The 16,824-nt window shown below is 53.4% G+C and overlaps 2 protein-coding genes and 2 non-coding genes across 4 annotated transcripts; 2 read left to right on the top strand and 2 right to left on the bottom strand.

The window, feature by feature from the left end:
* Positions 1 to 920: 920 nt before the first annotated feature.
* Positions 921 to 2,650, top strand: LOC137671699 (C-C motif chemokine 4-like). Its single transcript, XM_068415345.1, has 3 exons — positions 921 to 993; positions 1,855 to 1,966; positions 2,330 to 2,650. Exons 1-3 carry the CDS (start codon positions 921 to 923, stop codon positions 2,415 to 2,417), a joined length of 273 nt encoding a protein of 90 aa, XP_068271446.1. The 3' UTR covers positions 2,418 to 2,650.
* A 5,416-nt stretch (positions 2,651 to 8,066) lies between these two features.
* Positions 8,067 to 9,484, bottom strand: LOC137671698 (C-C motif chemokine 5-like). The gene is made up of 3 exons (XM_068415344.1): positions 9,376 to 9,484; positions 8,775 to 8,886; positions 8,067 to 8,154 (listed from the first exon to the last, which is right to left on the bottom strand). The coding sequence occupies exons 1-3, from the start codon at positions 9,446 to 9,448 to the stop codon at positions 8,067 to 8,069; spliced, it is 273 nt and encodes a 90-aa protein (XP_068271445.1). The 5' UTR covers positions 9,449 to 9,484.
* Positions 9,485 to 13,365: 3,881 nt separating this feature from the next.
* Positions 13,366 to 13,437, top strand: TRNAE-CUC (transfer RNA glutamic acid (anticodon CUC)). The gene has a single exon. It is a non-coding gene; the product is annotated as a tRNA-Glu (tRNA).
* A 528-nt stretch (positions 13,438 to 13,965) lies between these two features.
* TRNAS-UGA (transfer RNA serine (anticodon UGA)) lies at positions 13,966 to 14,047 on the bottom strand. The gene has a single exon. It is a non-coding gene; the product is annotated as a tRNA-Ser (tRNA).
* Positions 14,048 to 16,824: the final 2,777 nt, after the last annotated feature.

Raw genomic sequence — 16,824 nt, 5'->3', positions numbered from 1 at the left:
GACAGGAGCATCTCCCCTAGGAGGAGAGGCTGAGAGAGCTGGGACCGTTTATCCTGGAGAAGAGACAGCTCAGGGGGATCTTATCAACATGTGTGTGCGGAGCAAACTAGATGGAGCCCGACGCTTCTCAGTGGTGGCCAGTGACAGGACAAGAGGCAACAGGAAATTCTATTTAAACACCAGATAAAACTTTATTACCGAAACAGGTTGCCCAAAGAGATTGTGGAGTCTCCATCCCTGGAGATATTCAAAGCCCATCTGGACATGGTCCTGGGGAGCCTTCCCAGCTGACCCAGCTTTGAGCAGGGATGATCTCCAGGGGTGTCTCCAGCCGCAGCTCCTTGCTGGCCCACTTTAAGCCAAGCACTGCGGGCCCGGTGGGGGCAGAGTGCTTTGGGTGGCACAGAGCCCGCAGTCCAGCCACCTCCCACCTCCACGTGCTGCAGTTTAGCAGCCTTTGGTATAACAGCACGAGCCTGATTTGGAGCCTGCCTGGGTTATTTATTTTTCCAGAGTTGCATCATCTTAGGCAAACATTGTCTCTTTTGCTATACAGACTCCCAGGGAAAATCCCTCCTGTAGTTCAGATAAATAGTTCTCCTCTTTGTGGCCATGCCACTTGGCACATTCTAATTTCCTTTTGATTTGAGTAAATCGAAAATGAAAACTGAGTCAGAGCTCAGCTTGGCTCCAGTGTGAACCGTATCCCATTCTTTCTGACTTTTTTTTCCTTCCCCTAATTCCCTTCAGCTATTTCATTTTCATGACATCCTCTGTTATCATTCTGGAATTTCCACTCAGGCTTCTCCCAGCTGCCTCCAGGACTCCTATTAAAAGGGAGCTGAATCCAGCTCCTGCAGTCTGAGCCGCAGCTGCCAGAGCTTCTGGTCCTGCTCTGGCTGCCTTCACCCGACGGGAAGATGAAGGTCTCCGCAGCGGTTTTTGCTCTTCTCCTCATTGCAGCCTCTTGCTCCCGCACTTTCTCTGGCCCAGGTGAGTCCTGCTTTTTCATTTGTGAAGGAAGAACAGATCTGAGCCTTCGTTATCATTTCTCCATTGAGCTCCTCTGGCAGATAACTGGGAATTTTTCAGCACTTGTACCACTCTCCACTCTGCACTGAGATAGCTACATGTAGGAACCCCAGAATTAGAAAATCATCCATCCATCCACCCGTCCATCCATCCTGGGCTCAGAGTACTTCTCCCTGGTTATACTTTAGGGACCTCAGTCTCTGCCCTGGGGCTGGGGGAAGTGGGGAGCTGAAGCTCTGAGCAGTGACTGGGTGGGAATCTACCCCAGCACCTGAGGATACTGTTCCTGGCATTGGACCAGATGATCCCCAATGTCCAGTTCAACCTTAATCATTCTCTAATTTTTAGCCTGGAGAAGAGGAGGCTCAGAGGTGACCTTATTGCAGTCTACAACTACCTGAAGGGAGGTTGTAGTGGAGTGGGAGTCGTCCTCTTCTCCCAGGCAGCTAGTGATAGGACAAGAGGACACAGCCTCAAGCTTCGCCAGGGAAGGTTCAGGTTGGACATTAGGAAGAATTTCTTCTCAGAAAGGGTCATTAGCCATTGGAAGGGGCTGCCCAGGGAGGTGGTGGAGTCACCATCTCTGGATGTGTTTAAGAAAAGACTGGACATGACACTTAGTGACATGGTCTAGTTGCCATGGTGGTGTCAGGGCAATGGTTGGACTCGATGATCCCAGAGGGCTCTTCCAACCTGGTTGATTCTGTGACTCTGTAATTCCTCCCTCCCTTCCCCGCCAGCAGGGCTTCCCGAGCTGATGGCTGGCTGCTCCCGACGCGCAGCCCAGCACATTCTCACACTGTCTCTCCTTGCTTCTTCCAGTCGGATCCGACGTCCCAACCTGCTGCTTCTCTTACACACACCACAGGCTCCCTCAGAGGCTCATCCTGCGCTATTACAGCACCAGCACCAGTTGCACCCTGCCAGCCATCATGTAAGTACCAGCACCGACTCCTGGGTGTGGGGACAGCGGCTGTGGGGTGTGGGTGACCAGCTCTGCAGGGTGGCTGCGGGCACAGGGGTCTGGAGGAAAAGAGCAGGGTGAGAGGAACGCCAAGGGGAAAGTGCTTGCACAGGGACTGCCAGGGATGCTCTTGCGGGGACGCCCAGGGACGTTCCTGCAGGGGTTGAGGAGGCAGTGTGGGAAAAGGGATGGGAGTGGGGGAAATCACAGCCAGCCACTGGCTTCAGCGTCAGCTCAGGGCATGGGGGAGAACCTCTTGCAATGCTGGGATCCACGCTCTCCTGGGATGCAGGTCCGAGCAGAGATCTGATAAGTCTCATCCCTCTTCCACAGGTTCATCACAAAGAAAGGCCGCCAGGTCTGTGCCAATCCCAATGACGCCTGGGTTCAAAGTTACCTGCAAAAACTGAAGAAGAACTGAGCAAAGAGAGACGGCAAGCACAGCTGCTGCCATGCACGAGTCGCGTTACCCTGAGCTCCTGCGGTGGAGCAGGACACTGGGGCAAGAGGAGCTGCACGAGCCCACGTCATCTGCAGGTGGCTCCAAGGGGCTGCTGGAAGGGCACCACGAGACACCTCGTGTTGAGGTGCTGCCACTTGCCCTCGGCTTGCACGGATCAGTCTGCAGCCTCATCCCTCTGCCCTGACACCTCCGCCTGGCCTGGGAAGGCCCATGGGACTGCACCTGTATTGTTTTTCTGTTATTTTAAATTATTTAAGAAATTATCCTATGGGATAGGCAGTACTTTCTTCTGTGGATAATAATGTTATTTATGGGAGGGTGGCTCAGAGTCTCAGTGTTGGATGATGGGTGGCCCTGGCTTACACGTGTGAAATCATGATTCTGGAGAATAAAGAATTTGGACAACACCTCTGCTTTTCTCCCTTTATGTGCCTCTGTGCAGTGTTCACCAGCACAGAGAGAGAACCTCACCCTGAGCCTGTCTGCACCCTCTGTATGGCACGTGATGATGGGAAATGGTTTGAGGCAAAACCATACAGTTTCCATGCTGCAGACATATGAATATCCTCTGACACCTCATTCCCCCACCACCTACACCCCCGCCTCCCACATCCTCTGCAGAATTAGACCTGTCTGTATGCACATATGGGCCTTTTGCATACACGAATGTGCTCTGCACGCACCCCAGGCACACCCCATATGCTCACTGGCTGCTCCCAGCCCCATACACCACACCCCAGACTGGTCCCTGGGCACGATGTGTGTGCAATGGGGTGGTGATGGGACACGTTGCTGTAAGGGGTAAAATCCTGCCAGAGGCTTTGTCGGGGGGAGCAGGGAGAGTGGCTCACTGTCGGATGGGAGGAAGCAGAGGGCATGGGTCTGCCACGGTGCTGGAGCTGCCCTGGGAGCTGGCAGGTACCCAGGGCCATGAGCTGCTCATCCATCCTCGTGCCGAAGGTGCTGGGGTGCAGAGCAGGGCCAGTTCCCTGCCCGTACCCAGCCCCGCTAGCCACTTCTGCCAGGCAAGCAGTGGTGTGAGAGCCCACAGGCACTCACATGCTCACTGCCAGCTGCCCCACAGCATCTCTCCTCACACGTATCTGCTCCTCTGAGACATCACTGCATCCCTGCCCACCGTGTGCAGCTGGGTCCTGCCGAGCCTGGCAGTGCTGCCCGGAGAGGGGCAGGGACCCCAGCTTTCTTTGTGACCATCCCAATGGGGCTTGTTCCTCACTTTCCCACCTGTAAAACAGGAAGGGTTCAGCTATGCTGGGGGGGTAAAACAGCCACCAGCAAACCTGCTGCAGTCATTCCCAGGCTTTGCATGGTGTCCTGGTTTTGTGGGGATAAAATCTATAGAATCACTTTTCTGTTACATTTTGTTTCAGTCTGTGGCCAGCTGTGGTGATCAAGGCCATCAGCAGTTAAACCCAGGGCAGCTGCCCCAGGCTGGCCCACAGGTGTGTCCTGTAACATTAATGTCAGGCTCAGTATAAATGGGAAAGCTCCTGGGGATGGGGGGCTTTTTTGTTCTGCTCTCCTCTCTTCTCAATGGTCACCATCCCTGGAGGGACTTGCCACCATTCCATGAGCTGAGTATAACTTTATATCTCTTGTATTAGTATCAATATTGGTTTTCTTATTTTATTAAATCTGTTTAAATTCTGACCCATGAGTCTCCCTCCTCTTCCCAATTCCCTTTCTCAGCTGGGGAGGGCTCTCGGGTGATGAAACAACTGGTTATTGTTCAGCCCTGGGTGTGGGCTGAGCGGAGACACGTGGGAATGTGAATGGGAGGGAGCAGGTCCCAAGGGGAAAAGCACAGTGCTGGGCACAGCTTGCCCATGGCAACCATGCTCAGCGCTCCTCTGCTTCTGCACACTGAGAAGAAATGCCCCCAGCAGCATGGCCACCTAGAGCTGGCCTGGCTGTGCAGCCATCCTGCTCTGGTCAGTGTTTCTTCTTCCTAATGCCAAAAAAAAAAAAGCCTTATTGTTTCATTTCTTCCTGCAGCTATAGGTCAGACTTGGCAAGCCTGAGGCTGGGAAAGCACTTCCACGTTGTCTTGTGATTTCCTTCTAGTCTTGTGTTTTCCAGGCTGGGAAGCTGGCTGCAGGCAGGAGGGCTCATGGGGCACCCAAGGAGCAATGCCCAGCGAAGGGCAGACCCAGCCCAAGCACCATGTTGTGTCCCAGGAGATGGTGCTGGTGATGGGGACCATGTGGAGGGCTCTTCTCCAGCCCCATGGGGATGGTTCCTGACCACTCTGCTGGGAGGATGATTTGGGAAAGGCACAGGCTCTCACTCACCCCTGGCAGGGTCCCTGTGCTCCCCTGCCACAGGAGGGTCCTAGCAGAGCGGGTCAGGTCCAAGCAGGGTCAAGGCAGGTTAACACATTTGCAAAAATCTTGTCCCACTCTGTGGCCAGGACTTATCATCATGGTGGAGAGACAAAAATCTGCTGAGGGGTGTATCCTGAGTGGGGCTTCCCCACCGTGTCATGAAACACAGGAGCAGAGAGTGGCCACTGCATGGTGGGGTGGACAGACAGGAGCTGCTGCACACGGGTGGGCAGGCGAGGAGCCCGGGAAGGGGGTGCTGGGGGTCTCCTCTACCCCTGAGGGCATCCTGGCCCCCCATGCCTGCTGCATGCTTAGTTGCCTTTTGTGCTGAGAAGCCAAGTTTGGTACCGCAGAGGAACTGTAGGAGCCCCCAATAGTCCTGAATCTGGGGCTCTGCTCACTGCGAGGGGATGGAGGATGGATGTCGTGGTGAAGGGGAAGGCTGGGGACAGGCTGGAGAGGCAGGAGGACTTGGTGCTGCAGCTGGCTCTTCTCTGGACAGTCCCTGGCCAGGAGCCCGCCACGTGTGGGAATTTCCCTCTCCAGCCTTTCTGTTTTCTGATTCCTCCCTGAAGCTCTGGGAGCAGCAGCCAAGCCAGCTCCAGGAGCCCTGGGATGTTGTCTGGGACTAGCCATCACTCAGTCCTGGCAAGGACAGATGCTTTCCAGTTGGAAGGAGGTGGCTGAGAAGGACCTGTCCATGCTGGCACTGGGATGAGCCCAGGGAGGGAGAGAGGTTGTTCCTGGTATCCTGTGGAGTGCAGCTGAGAAAGTGCTCCCAGGCGAGGTGTTTGGTGTGCAGCAGAGAAATAACCAGAAGGTGCCTGCCTCAGGAGACACCAACCACATGCTCCACAGTGGCCACTTGGGTCTGTGGTCCTTCTCCTTGCCTTGTAGGAGCCAGCAGCAAGTTGAGGCAGAGCCAGGAGTCTGGAGCAGGGACCTTCTCTGGTTTCTCAGCACCTCCCCTTGGCTGGCTGCCTCCACACCACAGAGGTCACAAAAAAGCCATTCCCCAGCTCTGGTGTGACTCAGTGCAGCTCTGCGGTGGTGCATCCCTTCCCCGCTGCAAAGGTGTCCTGGTCCTCCTCACTTCTCAGCTTCATCACCAGGATGAAACACCAGGTCTGTGCTGACCCCAATGCCATCTGGGTGAAGGCACTGGTGAACTTCTTGGGGACACACTGAGATGGCCACCCCTGTCTGGTCCCCCAGTGCTCCAGCTCAGGCTCCCAGGAGCCCAGGGCCAGCCCAATCTTCTTCCACTTTCCTTGCAAAGGAATGATTTTGGTGTTGTGGACTGCTCATCATGGTCCTGTGGGCAGGGAAGTGGGACCTGTGGCCCCAACAGGGAGTGCTGACCCCATCAGCCCACCTCACCCAGCCCCACTCTGCAAAAGCAGGCTCGTGCCTCAGTTTCCCCATCTGTAAGTGAGAGATAGCAATGCTTAAAAGCTTCCTGTGAAGTGCTCAAGGAGCCACTGTATGAAAGCAAACTGCCATGAGCACTGTTTGATTGTTCTTAGGTTCAGGAAGACCTGGCTGGTTTTACATCCCTTCCCTGCTTCCCTTGGCTTCTGCCAGAAATAGAGACTTTGAGGCAGTTAATAAGGAACTGCAATAGGAAATGCTGGTTAATAAACAGGGAGACCTGTGGAGAGGTGGTGATGAGCGAGGGCAGAACAGGAGACAACCTGAACATCTGCAGACCACCATGGCACTGATGGGCTTGGGGATGTTTTATGGATGCTATAGCTCACACTGGTTTGATTGCCCCTAATTATGGGAGATCATTTGTTGCTAGCAATGAGGGGGGGGCTGAGAAATTACTCCCAGGGGTGATGAGTAGCTCATTGTGTGGTGGAACATGTCCTGGGAGGTGAAGATTTGACATGCACAAGCTGCCAGGTGGGGATACTCTTGGCCAAGAGGTGATACAAAAGCTCCTGAGCTTTTGCTTCAGACAGCTCTGCTGGAGACAGCCTGGAAAGCAAAGGTCCCCGTCCCCCACCCTGGCAGAGCTTCAGCAGCCAGGAGGTCAGACCCAGCAGTTTCATTCTCTACCCACAAAGATATCAGCTAGTTTTAAATGCAAACCATGGGCTGATAAAGAGCTCTTGTCGGCTTTACTTGGTGCAAAAGGTGTCTTGTGCTTTTTAAACCAAATTCAGGTTTCCTTCCCAAAGCAGCTGAAGGACAGCAGATAATTGGTGCCTGTCTTTTGCGGTCAAATGCTGACAGTGCACACCCAGGGCTGAGCACACGTCCCCAGAGGAGCCTGTGCTCTGGACGTGGTCCTGGCTGGCCAGCCCCTGAGCCACCCTCCTTGGAGCTCACCGCAGGGACGCTGCTGCACCCTCACCCTGTGATTTCCAGACATCCCTTTGCCAAACCCGCAGTGACAAATCCAGTGGGTCCCGCTCCGCCAGCTCCCGGCCTTGGCTACTGGTATGATGGAGGGAGAGGTCTGGCTCCACGGCAGCGCAGAGGCTGGAGGTGCTGGGGTCATGATGGGGCTCATGGTGCTGGGAGCAGCGAGGTGATGCAGAAGGGAAGGTTTTTAGGGCTAAGGAAGCTGAGGCATTTCCAGCTGGGAAGTTGTGGTTCTTCCCCTGCTTCTCCCAAAATGTTTGCAGTGGGGTCCTATGAGCCCCGTCCCTGTTTTCCAGGCGCGAGGAGAAAAACCTCTTCCAGAGAGAAGGAGAGAAAAAAATCTTTATTCTTTGGCACTAGCAGGAGACAGCGTTTGAGAACAAGGCTGAACAATGTGGTTCCACAATGAGCATCCTGTAAGTAACCAGCATACCACTTCCTCCGCTAAGGAGACAGATCTTACTCACAGCATCTACCTTACCACGGCAAAATTCAGCCAGCTGACTTGGAAGTCAGCCTGGGTTTACATGACAGCACTCGTACCTAATTTTGACAGATGACTTCCCACAAATAGCTCTGGGGATAAAATCCCCCTCCCACTCTAGCAGCGGAGGCACAAGGAAGGGACAGTTTAGCCACATGTCACACAGCAGGCTACACCAAGACAGGTCTGCGTGGCCAGGAGGTCCCCAGCATCACTGCCACCCATAAGGGCAGATAAATTATCATGGATAAATGACATCTTTGCAAGACAAAAGGAACTTCAGGGGTCCCGCGGTGGCTCAGCAGGTCCTGGTGCTCAGCAGTAGGATTTCTAGGTCTGTGCCAAGACTCTGCTGGATGGTCTTGCAGGACTTCTCCAGGGCAGAGACCTCTCAGCTCCCAGCGCTCACTGCAGCTCCAGGGCGTTCACGTATTCCTTCACCCATCTGGCATCAGGGTTAGCACAGACCTCCCGGTCCTTTCTGGTGATGAACCTGTCAAGTCAAGCAGGGAAATGTTACAGCCCCAGAGGGGTAAAGGGACATGATGGCCTGGAGTCACTGTCTGGGCACATGCTGACCTGCCCTGTGATTGGGACTAGCTCCCAAGGGGATCATCTCCCCTCCAGGCTCCCTTCCCACAAACCACCCAAGCATCAGGGGGCTGCAGAGCTTGCTAAAACCCCGAGGGCAGGGAGAGATTGAGGTCCCCTGGGATAACCCCGGCATGCTCAGATGTTCCTGGCCATGTTCAGTGTGGTGGTGACCCTGGATGCAGCGCGTGGGCCGCTGACAGATCATCTGCAAGTCTTGCAGGTGGCCCATTATGTGTATTGGGCTCATCACCACTGGGAGGTCCTGCTGGCTACACAGGGACCTCCTTCCTGCACCTTCTTCCCAGCACCAGGATAGTTCAAGGAGATGGAGGAGAACATTTATTTCTCAGCTGAGGAGGATGAGTGCTCATGTGCTGCACATGGGACCTGTGGTGGCTGCCCCCTTCCCTTACTCCAGGTGTGGTTCCTCACACCACCATGCTCTTGGCCCTGTTGGAAGTGAAGCAAAGAGCCCAAAGGCTGGCAGAGCCTTTCCTCGGAGCAGGAGCTGGTACTTACACAACTGCTGGCTGTGAGCACTTGCTGCTGGTGTAGAAATAATCCTTCACATGACTCTGGGGCAGCTTTCGTGAGGTGTAGCCGAAGCAGCACACAGTGGTGTCAGCCCCAACTGGAAGAGATCAGGAAAGCCAGCATGAGCCTATCACTCAATAAACTGCACATTCCCCAGCTGAGAGCATGGGCAACCATCCCCTCAATCAGCTGTGGAGCCCTCTTCTCTTCCTCTTTCCCAAGAAAGTCAGCAAGAAATTGCTGTGAACACTGAAAATTAATTAAAGTCATTGCTAGGATTGCTTGTTAGATGTTCTGTGCTCATTTCCAATGATAAAAATCCCTCAGGCACCCTAGAACCACTCCTAAAGCCCAGCAACAAAATCAGGGGAGGTGAAACCTGAAAACTTTGATACTTATCAGTAAAATTCATCCCTAAGATACAAGGATGTTTGAAAGGAAGACCAGTCCCAAGAAAGCAGGAGAAGTTGTTCACAAAGCTTTCCAACTTTTGCAGCTAACTTTTTCCAGTTCTGCTTCAAAATTACTGCCAGCCAGAGGAAAAGAATCCACCCTAAGAGAGCAGAGAGAGAGATGCTGTACTCACTTGGAGCAGGAGAGGCCTGAGAAAAGAGGGCAGCAACGAAGATGATGGAGAGGCACACTGTGGAGACGTTCATTATGGACAGAGATGAGCTGCAAGGGCAGAGGCAGGACCAGAGCAGATTCCTTCAGTCTGATGCGAGTCCTGAGCTGGCTCAGTCCTTGCTTTTTATAGGGACAGTGGCCACCCCCGTCAGTCGGATTTCGAGGCAAACTCTTGGAGTTTCCAAAGCGTAATGGAGCTGATGTCACGGCACCTTTGCCTCAGAAATGCTGAAAAAAAAAGGAAGCAGCAGGTCTAGGAAATACCAGAATAGCCTTTGTGTGAGGTGAGGTAAGTCTGAGCAAATCGGCACCCACACGAGGGCTATACTGACCAAGACAGGATATGAAACCGCCCTTAAGCAGCAGGTTCACACTTAGATTCACCAACACAACAGCAGTAATCATCACACTCATCTCAGCATCCTCCCCGAAGGACCAGGAGGACCTCAACTCAGTTTCCTTTTCAAGGGCCCAGGCCTTGAGGACAAGGGTGCTCAGACCCTCAAAACAACTTGGGGACAGTGCAGGTCCAGCCTGGGGGTCCTTACTGCCATGGTGGGTCTGGGACTTGCCCAAGGTGGATGCAGGGGGCAGTGTGGGCAGCATGGGCAGCAGGCCGGCTCTGAGCTCTGCTGCCTGTGCAGGCAGCAAGGATGGCTGGCACCCTGGAGACTGGTTGTAGATCTGGGCTGGCAGTCTTGGCACCATAAACCACAAAATTCTCAATACTGTGCTTCCAGTGTGGAGCTCAGGACCTCCAAACCCCTCCTAACACACCCCAGCATCAGCAGGAAGGGGAGTGCTTGCTTGGGAAGCCTGACTAGATGTTCTGACCCTACAAATACCATCTTCTTCTAGAGACACAGGGCAAACACAAGTGCCAGTGTGGACTTGGTAACAGGTGGGTTGCAGAAGGCAGAGCAGGATGTTCCCCTGCCCGGGGAGTGGAGAGGGACCAGCTCTCATGCAAAAGCGTACCCTGATCCCCTTGTGCACACTCACAGTCACGGGGCTCATGATGTGGTCTGCCTAGAGCCCCCCATCACTGCCCTTGCCATGAGGCAATGGGCTCCCCGGGATGTCCCGGAGAACGTTTCCCCTTTTTCCACCTCCTTCTTCTCTGCAACAGGCACCAAATTTGCCAACTCACAGCCCGTGGTTTCTCTGGGTATTTTCACACCCAGCTTGCAGCAATAACTGCCGTTCATGAGGCACCACGAGCTCGTCTCCCCGGGATTTCCTCCCTGCCCCGCAGCCCCAGTAATGCAGTGGGGACCGCAGGGCAGTGCTGCTCTGCTCCCACTCTCCTTCTCCCCCACCACACTGCGTGGATCTGCATGGGGCCCTCAGAGACCTCCTTGTGTCGTGGTGTATTGGGCCTGCCTCCCCACAGTGTCCCCTTCACCGCAGTGTCCCCACGGGTGGGGACCAGTGATGCAAGAAGGTCCTTGTGGGACCCTGCTGGGGTGGGCAAGAGTCCATGGCTTTCCCAACTCAGGAACCATCCTCATGGGGCTGGAGGTGGTGGTGTCCTGGGGACCCTGCGGACTCTTGCCTTCAAAAGCACGTGAAGGACCTGGAGCTGAACCAAGTGACTAGATATTGATTGATATACTAGTGATGGATAGGACAAGAGGACACAGCCTCAAGCTTTGCCAGGGGAGGTTCAGGTTGGACATTAGGAAGCATTTCTTCTCAGCAAGGGTCATTAGCCATTGGAAGGGGCTGCCCAGGGAGGTGGTGGAGTCACCATCTCTGGAGGTGTTTAAGACAAGACTGGACATGGCACTTAGTGCCCTGGTCTAGTTGACATGGTGGTGTCAGGGCAATGGTTGGACTCGATGATCCCAGAGGGCTCTTCCAACCTGGCTGATTCTGTGATTCTGTGACTGACACCACGGGGTTGTCACAAACACACAGTGGTGGCATTTTGGGGCAGCACAGCAACACGCTAGCAGGTACTCAGGCTTTGCAAGGGACAAAATTTCAGCTGGAATTTGCCAAGGGACATCCCACCTGTGGAGGTACAGGGAGAGGGATTATTTATTGCTACTCCTGTGTTGCATGGACTCCAGTATTGCAATTAGCCTATTGTTCTGGCTAATTTATGTCTGTATTGCTCATGGCCCAGGTCCATGTAGGGGTGCAGAGCAAGGTGATGTGTCTCAGCCTTGTCTCCCTGCTACAATAGCAACTGCATCTTGTACTGAGCCTTGACCTGTCCCTGCTGCCCCAAGGCTGATCCTGCAGCTGGGACTTCTCTGTCGAAGGAGCAGTGCCTGTAGAAAGTACGTTTTTACAGCCCCACCACCTGCATCACCACTAGGCCCTGCACACTCCTGGGCTCCAACGTGCAGCTCCTGGGCTGCATCGTTTCCTTGTTGCACTCGGTGGGGTGGCAGTCACTCATCTCCCCTTCCTCTGCCATCACAGATGGAGACTGTCCTGCTATGGAACATGCAAGTGAACCTGTTTCGGTGTGCCCAGACCTACCGGCAGAGGAAGGAACTGTTACTGTCGGTGACAAAATATCTGACAAGTCCAGATAGAGATCTAAGAAACCACAGAGTGATACTGACGCTCCCCCAACCGCAGGGCTGCCGGAGCTGATGTTCTGTTAGAGCTTGTAGAGGCAACCGAAACCATGACATCTGCAGAACTTTCCGAAAACGCAGGGCAGCTGCGCCTCAGCCCAGCAGAGCTCCCTCTTCCCCCCACTCGACATGCCCAAGGGATGCCATAATCCCATATGACCATTGCACAGCCCAGCCTTGCCCCTCGCTGAGGGGGTTTGGCCCTGTGCAGGTTTTTGGAGGTGTATTCTGCAGCCCTGACCATCACCACAGAGATACCAGAGTGCTGGAAAGATGCCAGACCATTCATCATGGCTCCATCCTTGCTCCAGGTTAGCTCTTGGGGGAGGCTGACACTCCTCCCTGCTCTCATCCTACTCTGCACTCCTCCAAAGCTACCCACTGCCTCCCTTTGCCCTCTCCTGCTCACTGCAATGCAGTTCCTCAGGGAAAGGTGGTGGCAAAGGCAGCGGCCAGAGGCTGGGATCCACCAGGCGTTGCAGAGAAACCTGGGCAGAGATTGGGGCACCATGGGGACAGGGGACCTGGATGCCAGGTGTCCCACTGCAATCCCAGACCATGTCACAGAAGGGCGACAGGGGGGTCCATGGGGACCATGGGGTTTGGCCTCAGGTGGAGAGGGGAGCTGCACTGTCCATTTTAGGGAGCTGCAGGGGTCAAGGCAAGTCACAAGGAGGTTTCCCCACTCTGTGTGCACTGACTCCTGCGAGTCAGAGGGATTTTTCTCTTTCTCCATTTACTTCCCCTCCCAACCACACATGAGCATCCAAGGAGCACCAGGCCCTCTGCCGTCTTCTGCAGGAAATGTTCCTGGAGCTCTTTCCTTCATCTCCACCGCAGTCATGGCTCATCCATCAGCTGAGAAGCCCTGCAGTGCTTCTTCCTGCCTACCCAAGTGCACAGATGGGGCAGGCAGGGCTCCTGCCAGCACCGGGCACCCCCCTGGGTGCCATCCTCTGTGTCAGTGCTCGTTCCCCTCGGGTCTGAACCCCGCTGTGCTGGGTGCTGCAGGGACAGGTGACAGTTGTACTGTCACCTTGAGCCCTGGGCTCTCCCTTGGGCTCTTTGCCCTGGGCAGGGGTCCTGGGCTCTGCAGCACACTGTTGTGCTGCCCATGCTGGTGGCAACCACCTGGGGTGTGGGCGTCCATTTCAAGCTCCATCTTCCTATTCAGCAGAAAGCCTCTTTTCTAGGAGGTGGGTGCAGGTGGTGGGGAAGAAGTCAGGCAGTGCTGCAAAGCCCCCCAGAAAGGCTGTGGCATCCATCCCATCTGGTCCTCTCCTCGGGCTGTGGGGCCCAAGTGTCCCTGTCCCTTCAGGGTGGCCACCAACATACCCCCCTCCATCACCACCTCATCCCTGGTGGTCTAGTGGTCAGGATTCGGCACTCTCACTGCCGCGGCCTGGGTTCGATTCCCAGCCAGGGAAGGGGGTTCCTGCAGCCACCACAGGTCCTAGCCTTTTCTTGGGTGGCTGCATTTACCCTCAAGCAGCTCCTGGGGTTCAGCACGGGGTTCAGGAGCTCCCACACCCAGTGCGTGGGGCTGGGTCAGGGTTGGATAAATTTTGGGGGGTGGCAGCAGCCTCCTGTCACCCCACTGCCATCAGGATGCACCCCCCAGCAGAAAAATACCCCAGGTAGAGGGCAGCCACCACCTGTGATGGGCTGTAGGGAGCAGGGTGACAGGCTATAGGGAGCAGGGTGATGGGCTATAGGGAGCAGGGCGTCCCAGCTGTGTGGGGTGGACATGCTATTGCAGGACTTCTTGTGATAAGGAGAGGTGTGGAGCTGCTCCCCTGAACACTGTCTTGGCCCTCTCCTAAAGGTAAGTGGTCGGTGGGAGATCAGGGCCAGGGCCAGGGTGGGAATGCAGGGTCCCTTGATGAGGGGTGGCAGGTTTGTGTCTGTCTGTCCCTCCTGGGGACAGGAGGGCAGGGGCTGCCAGTAAAAGCTACCGCTGTGAGCAGGATTTGAACCTGCGTGGGGAAACCCCATTGGATTTCAAGTCCAACGCCTTCACCGCTCGGCCATCACAGCAGCTTGCACAGAGGGTCCATGGCTGTCACCCTGCCCCGGGGGACAGAAGAGGACCTGATCCCACCCCGGAGGTGGGTTCTGCCATCCTGGCCCCTGCTGCACACCCAGCATGGGTACTACTGTGACTGCTGCCACCTGCCCTGCCCAGAGCTAAGTCTGATATGGGAATCAGCATCCCAGCAGTGCTGGGAAAGGGAACTGGGCACCAATCACAGCATCGCTGGTGATGACATGGGGGATGGACATGGTGGGACATCTCATCTCATCTCCTTGTATCCAACAGGCAACTTGTCCCTGGATGTCCATCCCCAACCTCCTTTCCTAGCCTGGGAACATCCCAGCCACCTCCATCCCCCTCTCCTCCCAACAATCATGCATTTCCCTCTGTGAAAACAGCTCCAGACTTCGTGGCAGTCTGACACACAGAGCCGGCAGGGTTCTTTCCTATAGCTGGCAGGATGATGTTGCAGATCTGTGTGGTTTTCACCAGGTTGGGGTTAAGGAGGGCAAAAGGTGTGGTCTGGAGAGCTCTGGAGCCCAGAGACTGGAGGAACCATGTCCCCCACCTGGTTCTTGCAGCCTGGCTGGACTCAGGCTTGCATTGCACCGGCCAGAGTTCCCACAGTATTTCTCAGAGGTGTTTTTTTTTTTTTTTTTGTTGACTTTTTTTTCCTCATTTAGTCTTGTGTCATCAGCATTGAACACCTATATTCATCTACAATTCTTGTGATATTTACAGACAAAACAATCTTGCCTCGTAAAAAGAACAGGATGTGTTTATAGAAAAGTCTGAGTTCAACAGAGATCTGGCAGCTCTTCTCTTGTAATCAATGGCACTTTTCAGTGTTATGCAATATAGAAAACCACAAGGTCTGTCATGAGACAAAACTTATTCTTCTTCAAAGAAATGTTCAGACTCTGCTTCTACTTGCAAGTTTTCACCCTTTCATCTTCCAAGTTTCAGAAAACAGCGACTGCCTTGCTCGAGTGCTGGCTTTGCTGGACCCAGTACACTGTGGTCACCATTCACTGCTGCATCCCACTACCCAATGCAATGGTGAAGACACTTCGTCCTGGCCATAGAACAGTGCTTAAACATCTCACTGGTTGTAATGTGATGGCATATGATGATCAAGAGATTGCTACTTGTGCATTGTGAATACCAGTGAACCCCTGCAAGCTCTGTCGGTCCAGAGGTTCCCTCACGTGGTTAAGCATAGAACCAAACCACAAAATTTGTGATAATTTTTTACATCTATTTACGTATTCAGCCTCTCTAGAAATTAAGCTGCAGTCCAGGGAAAAGAGCCCACTGCAGCAAATGACTCCCGTGTCTCCCAGCTGGTATAGCACAATGAAAACTACAGTGAGTATCTAAAGCTTCTTCCACTCTCTCTTTGTTTAAATAAATCTCTGGAGCTTTTGAAGCTCTGGGTGGGAGAGCTGCAGCTCTGTAGTATGATGAAGCAAAGAGGAAATAATCTCTGAGCCCACAGCTTCTCAGTTTTTCATGTGTTTTCAACCCACATTGCTGCTCTTGGTTTGACCCCTTGCGTATGCCCCAGAGACATCCAGTAGCTAGTCTGTATCCAGACCCTGGACGTACCCTTTAATCCATACGAGCTATTCCAGAAAGGTGGACTATGAGCTGTGCAGAATATTCTCATCACAAGCTTTCGCCCATGCTCCGTCTTCTGAAACTCCTCAGCTGCCCAGAGGCTGTATTTGGCCTTGAGCATAGAACCAGATAGTTTCCTCCATGAAGAGTTAACATTACTTTTTAGTGCTGCAGCTTTTATATTTATAAAGCTGGACAAACTGGGTTTATTAAATGGCACCCCTGAACTGCTGGGAACTTTTCCTCCACTACTCGCCCCACAATTTCTGTGCTGCTAACCTATCACTTCTTATTTTTTTCTGTTTTATCCTGCTCACTGCATTTCTTTACAAGCTCTGCCCTTCATCTGTTGGAGTGGAAGATGCACAGGGTACAGTTTGCAAACCTGTAGTGGTTCTTCCATGCCACTATGCCCTGGACAAGGACAGGCTTGCCTTGTACAGGCTGTTGGCTCTCAGCAGTACGTGAATAAATCCATAGTTTGAAATATAGAAAAATATGCCATTGGCAGGTGAAGAAGGGGCTTTGTATGTTTGAAGTTGTACCTAAATTAAGTCCTTAATCACTGTTAAACTTGAGACATCGTGGTTCACACCTGTGTTTTAGTAGCATAAATGTGTCTGTGTCATGAAAATGGGCTCTGAAAGAGCTTGTAGGAAAGTCAGAGGCATGTCGAACGGGGAAGGGGAGGAGGTTGCTTTTTGCCATTCCGATGGGAAATAAGGAATGTAACAATGACCTCTTTCTTTTTTTGTGTTGCTTGAGTTTAATGATCTTGTTGCTACAGCTAATGTTTAATCACATGGTTAGCAAACACCATCAGTGGTCACATAGCTACAGGTTTCTGGATTCACACCAGGACTTGCAGGTGAAGATCTGCAGCCTGAATAGTAACAGTGAGAAGTAATGTTGGTAATACCAAGAGTCTGAAAGAGAAGAAATATGCAGCTTCTCAAGACAGAGAGGAGATCTGATGGAGGAACCTGATGCTTGGTCGGCTAATTAATGGATAATTAATGCCCTAGCTGCCCATATGTCTTAGAATCATAGAATCATAGAATTGTTTTGGTTGGAAAGAACCTTTAAGATCATCAAGTCCAGCTGTTAACCCAGCACTACCAAGCCCAGCTCTAAACCATGTCCCTCAGCATCACATCTA

This window comes from Nyctibius grandis, chromosome 18, assembly GCF_013368605.1.
Source record: "Nyctibius grandis isolate bNycGra1 chromosome 18, bNycGra1.pri, whole genome shotgun sequence".
NCBI classification, from domain to species: Eukaryota; Metazoa; Chordata; class Aves; order Nyctibiiformes; family Nyctibiidae; genus Nyctibius; species Nyctibius grandis.
Note: the sequence above shows the minus strand (reverse complement) of the source record. Positions and strands in the feature narration are given on the sequence as shown.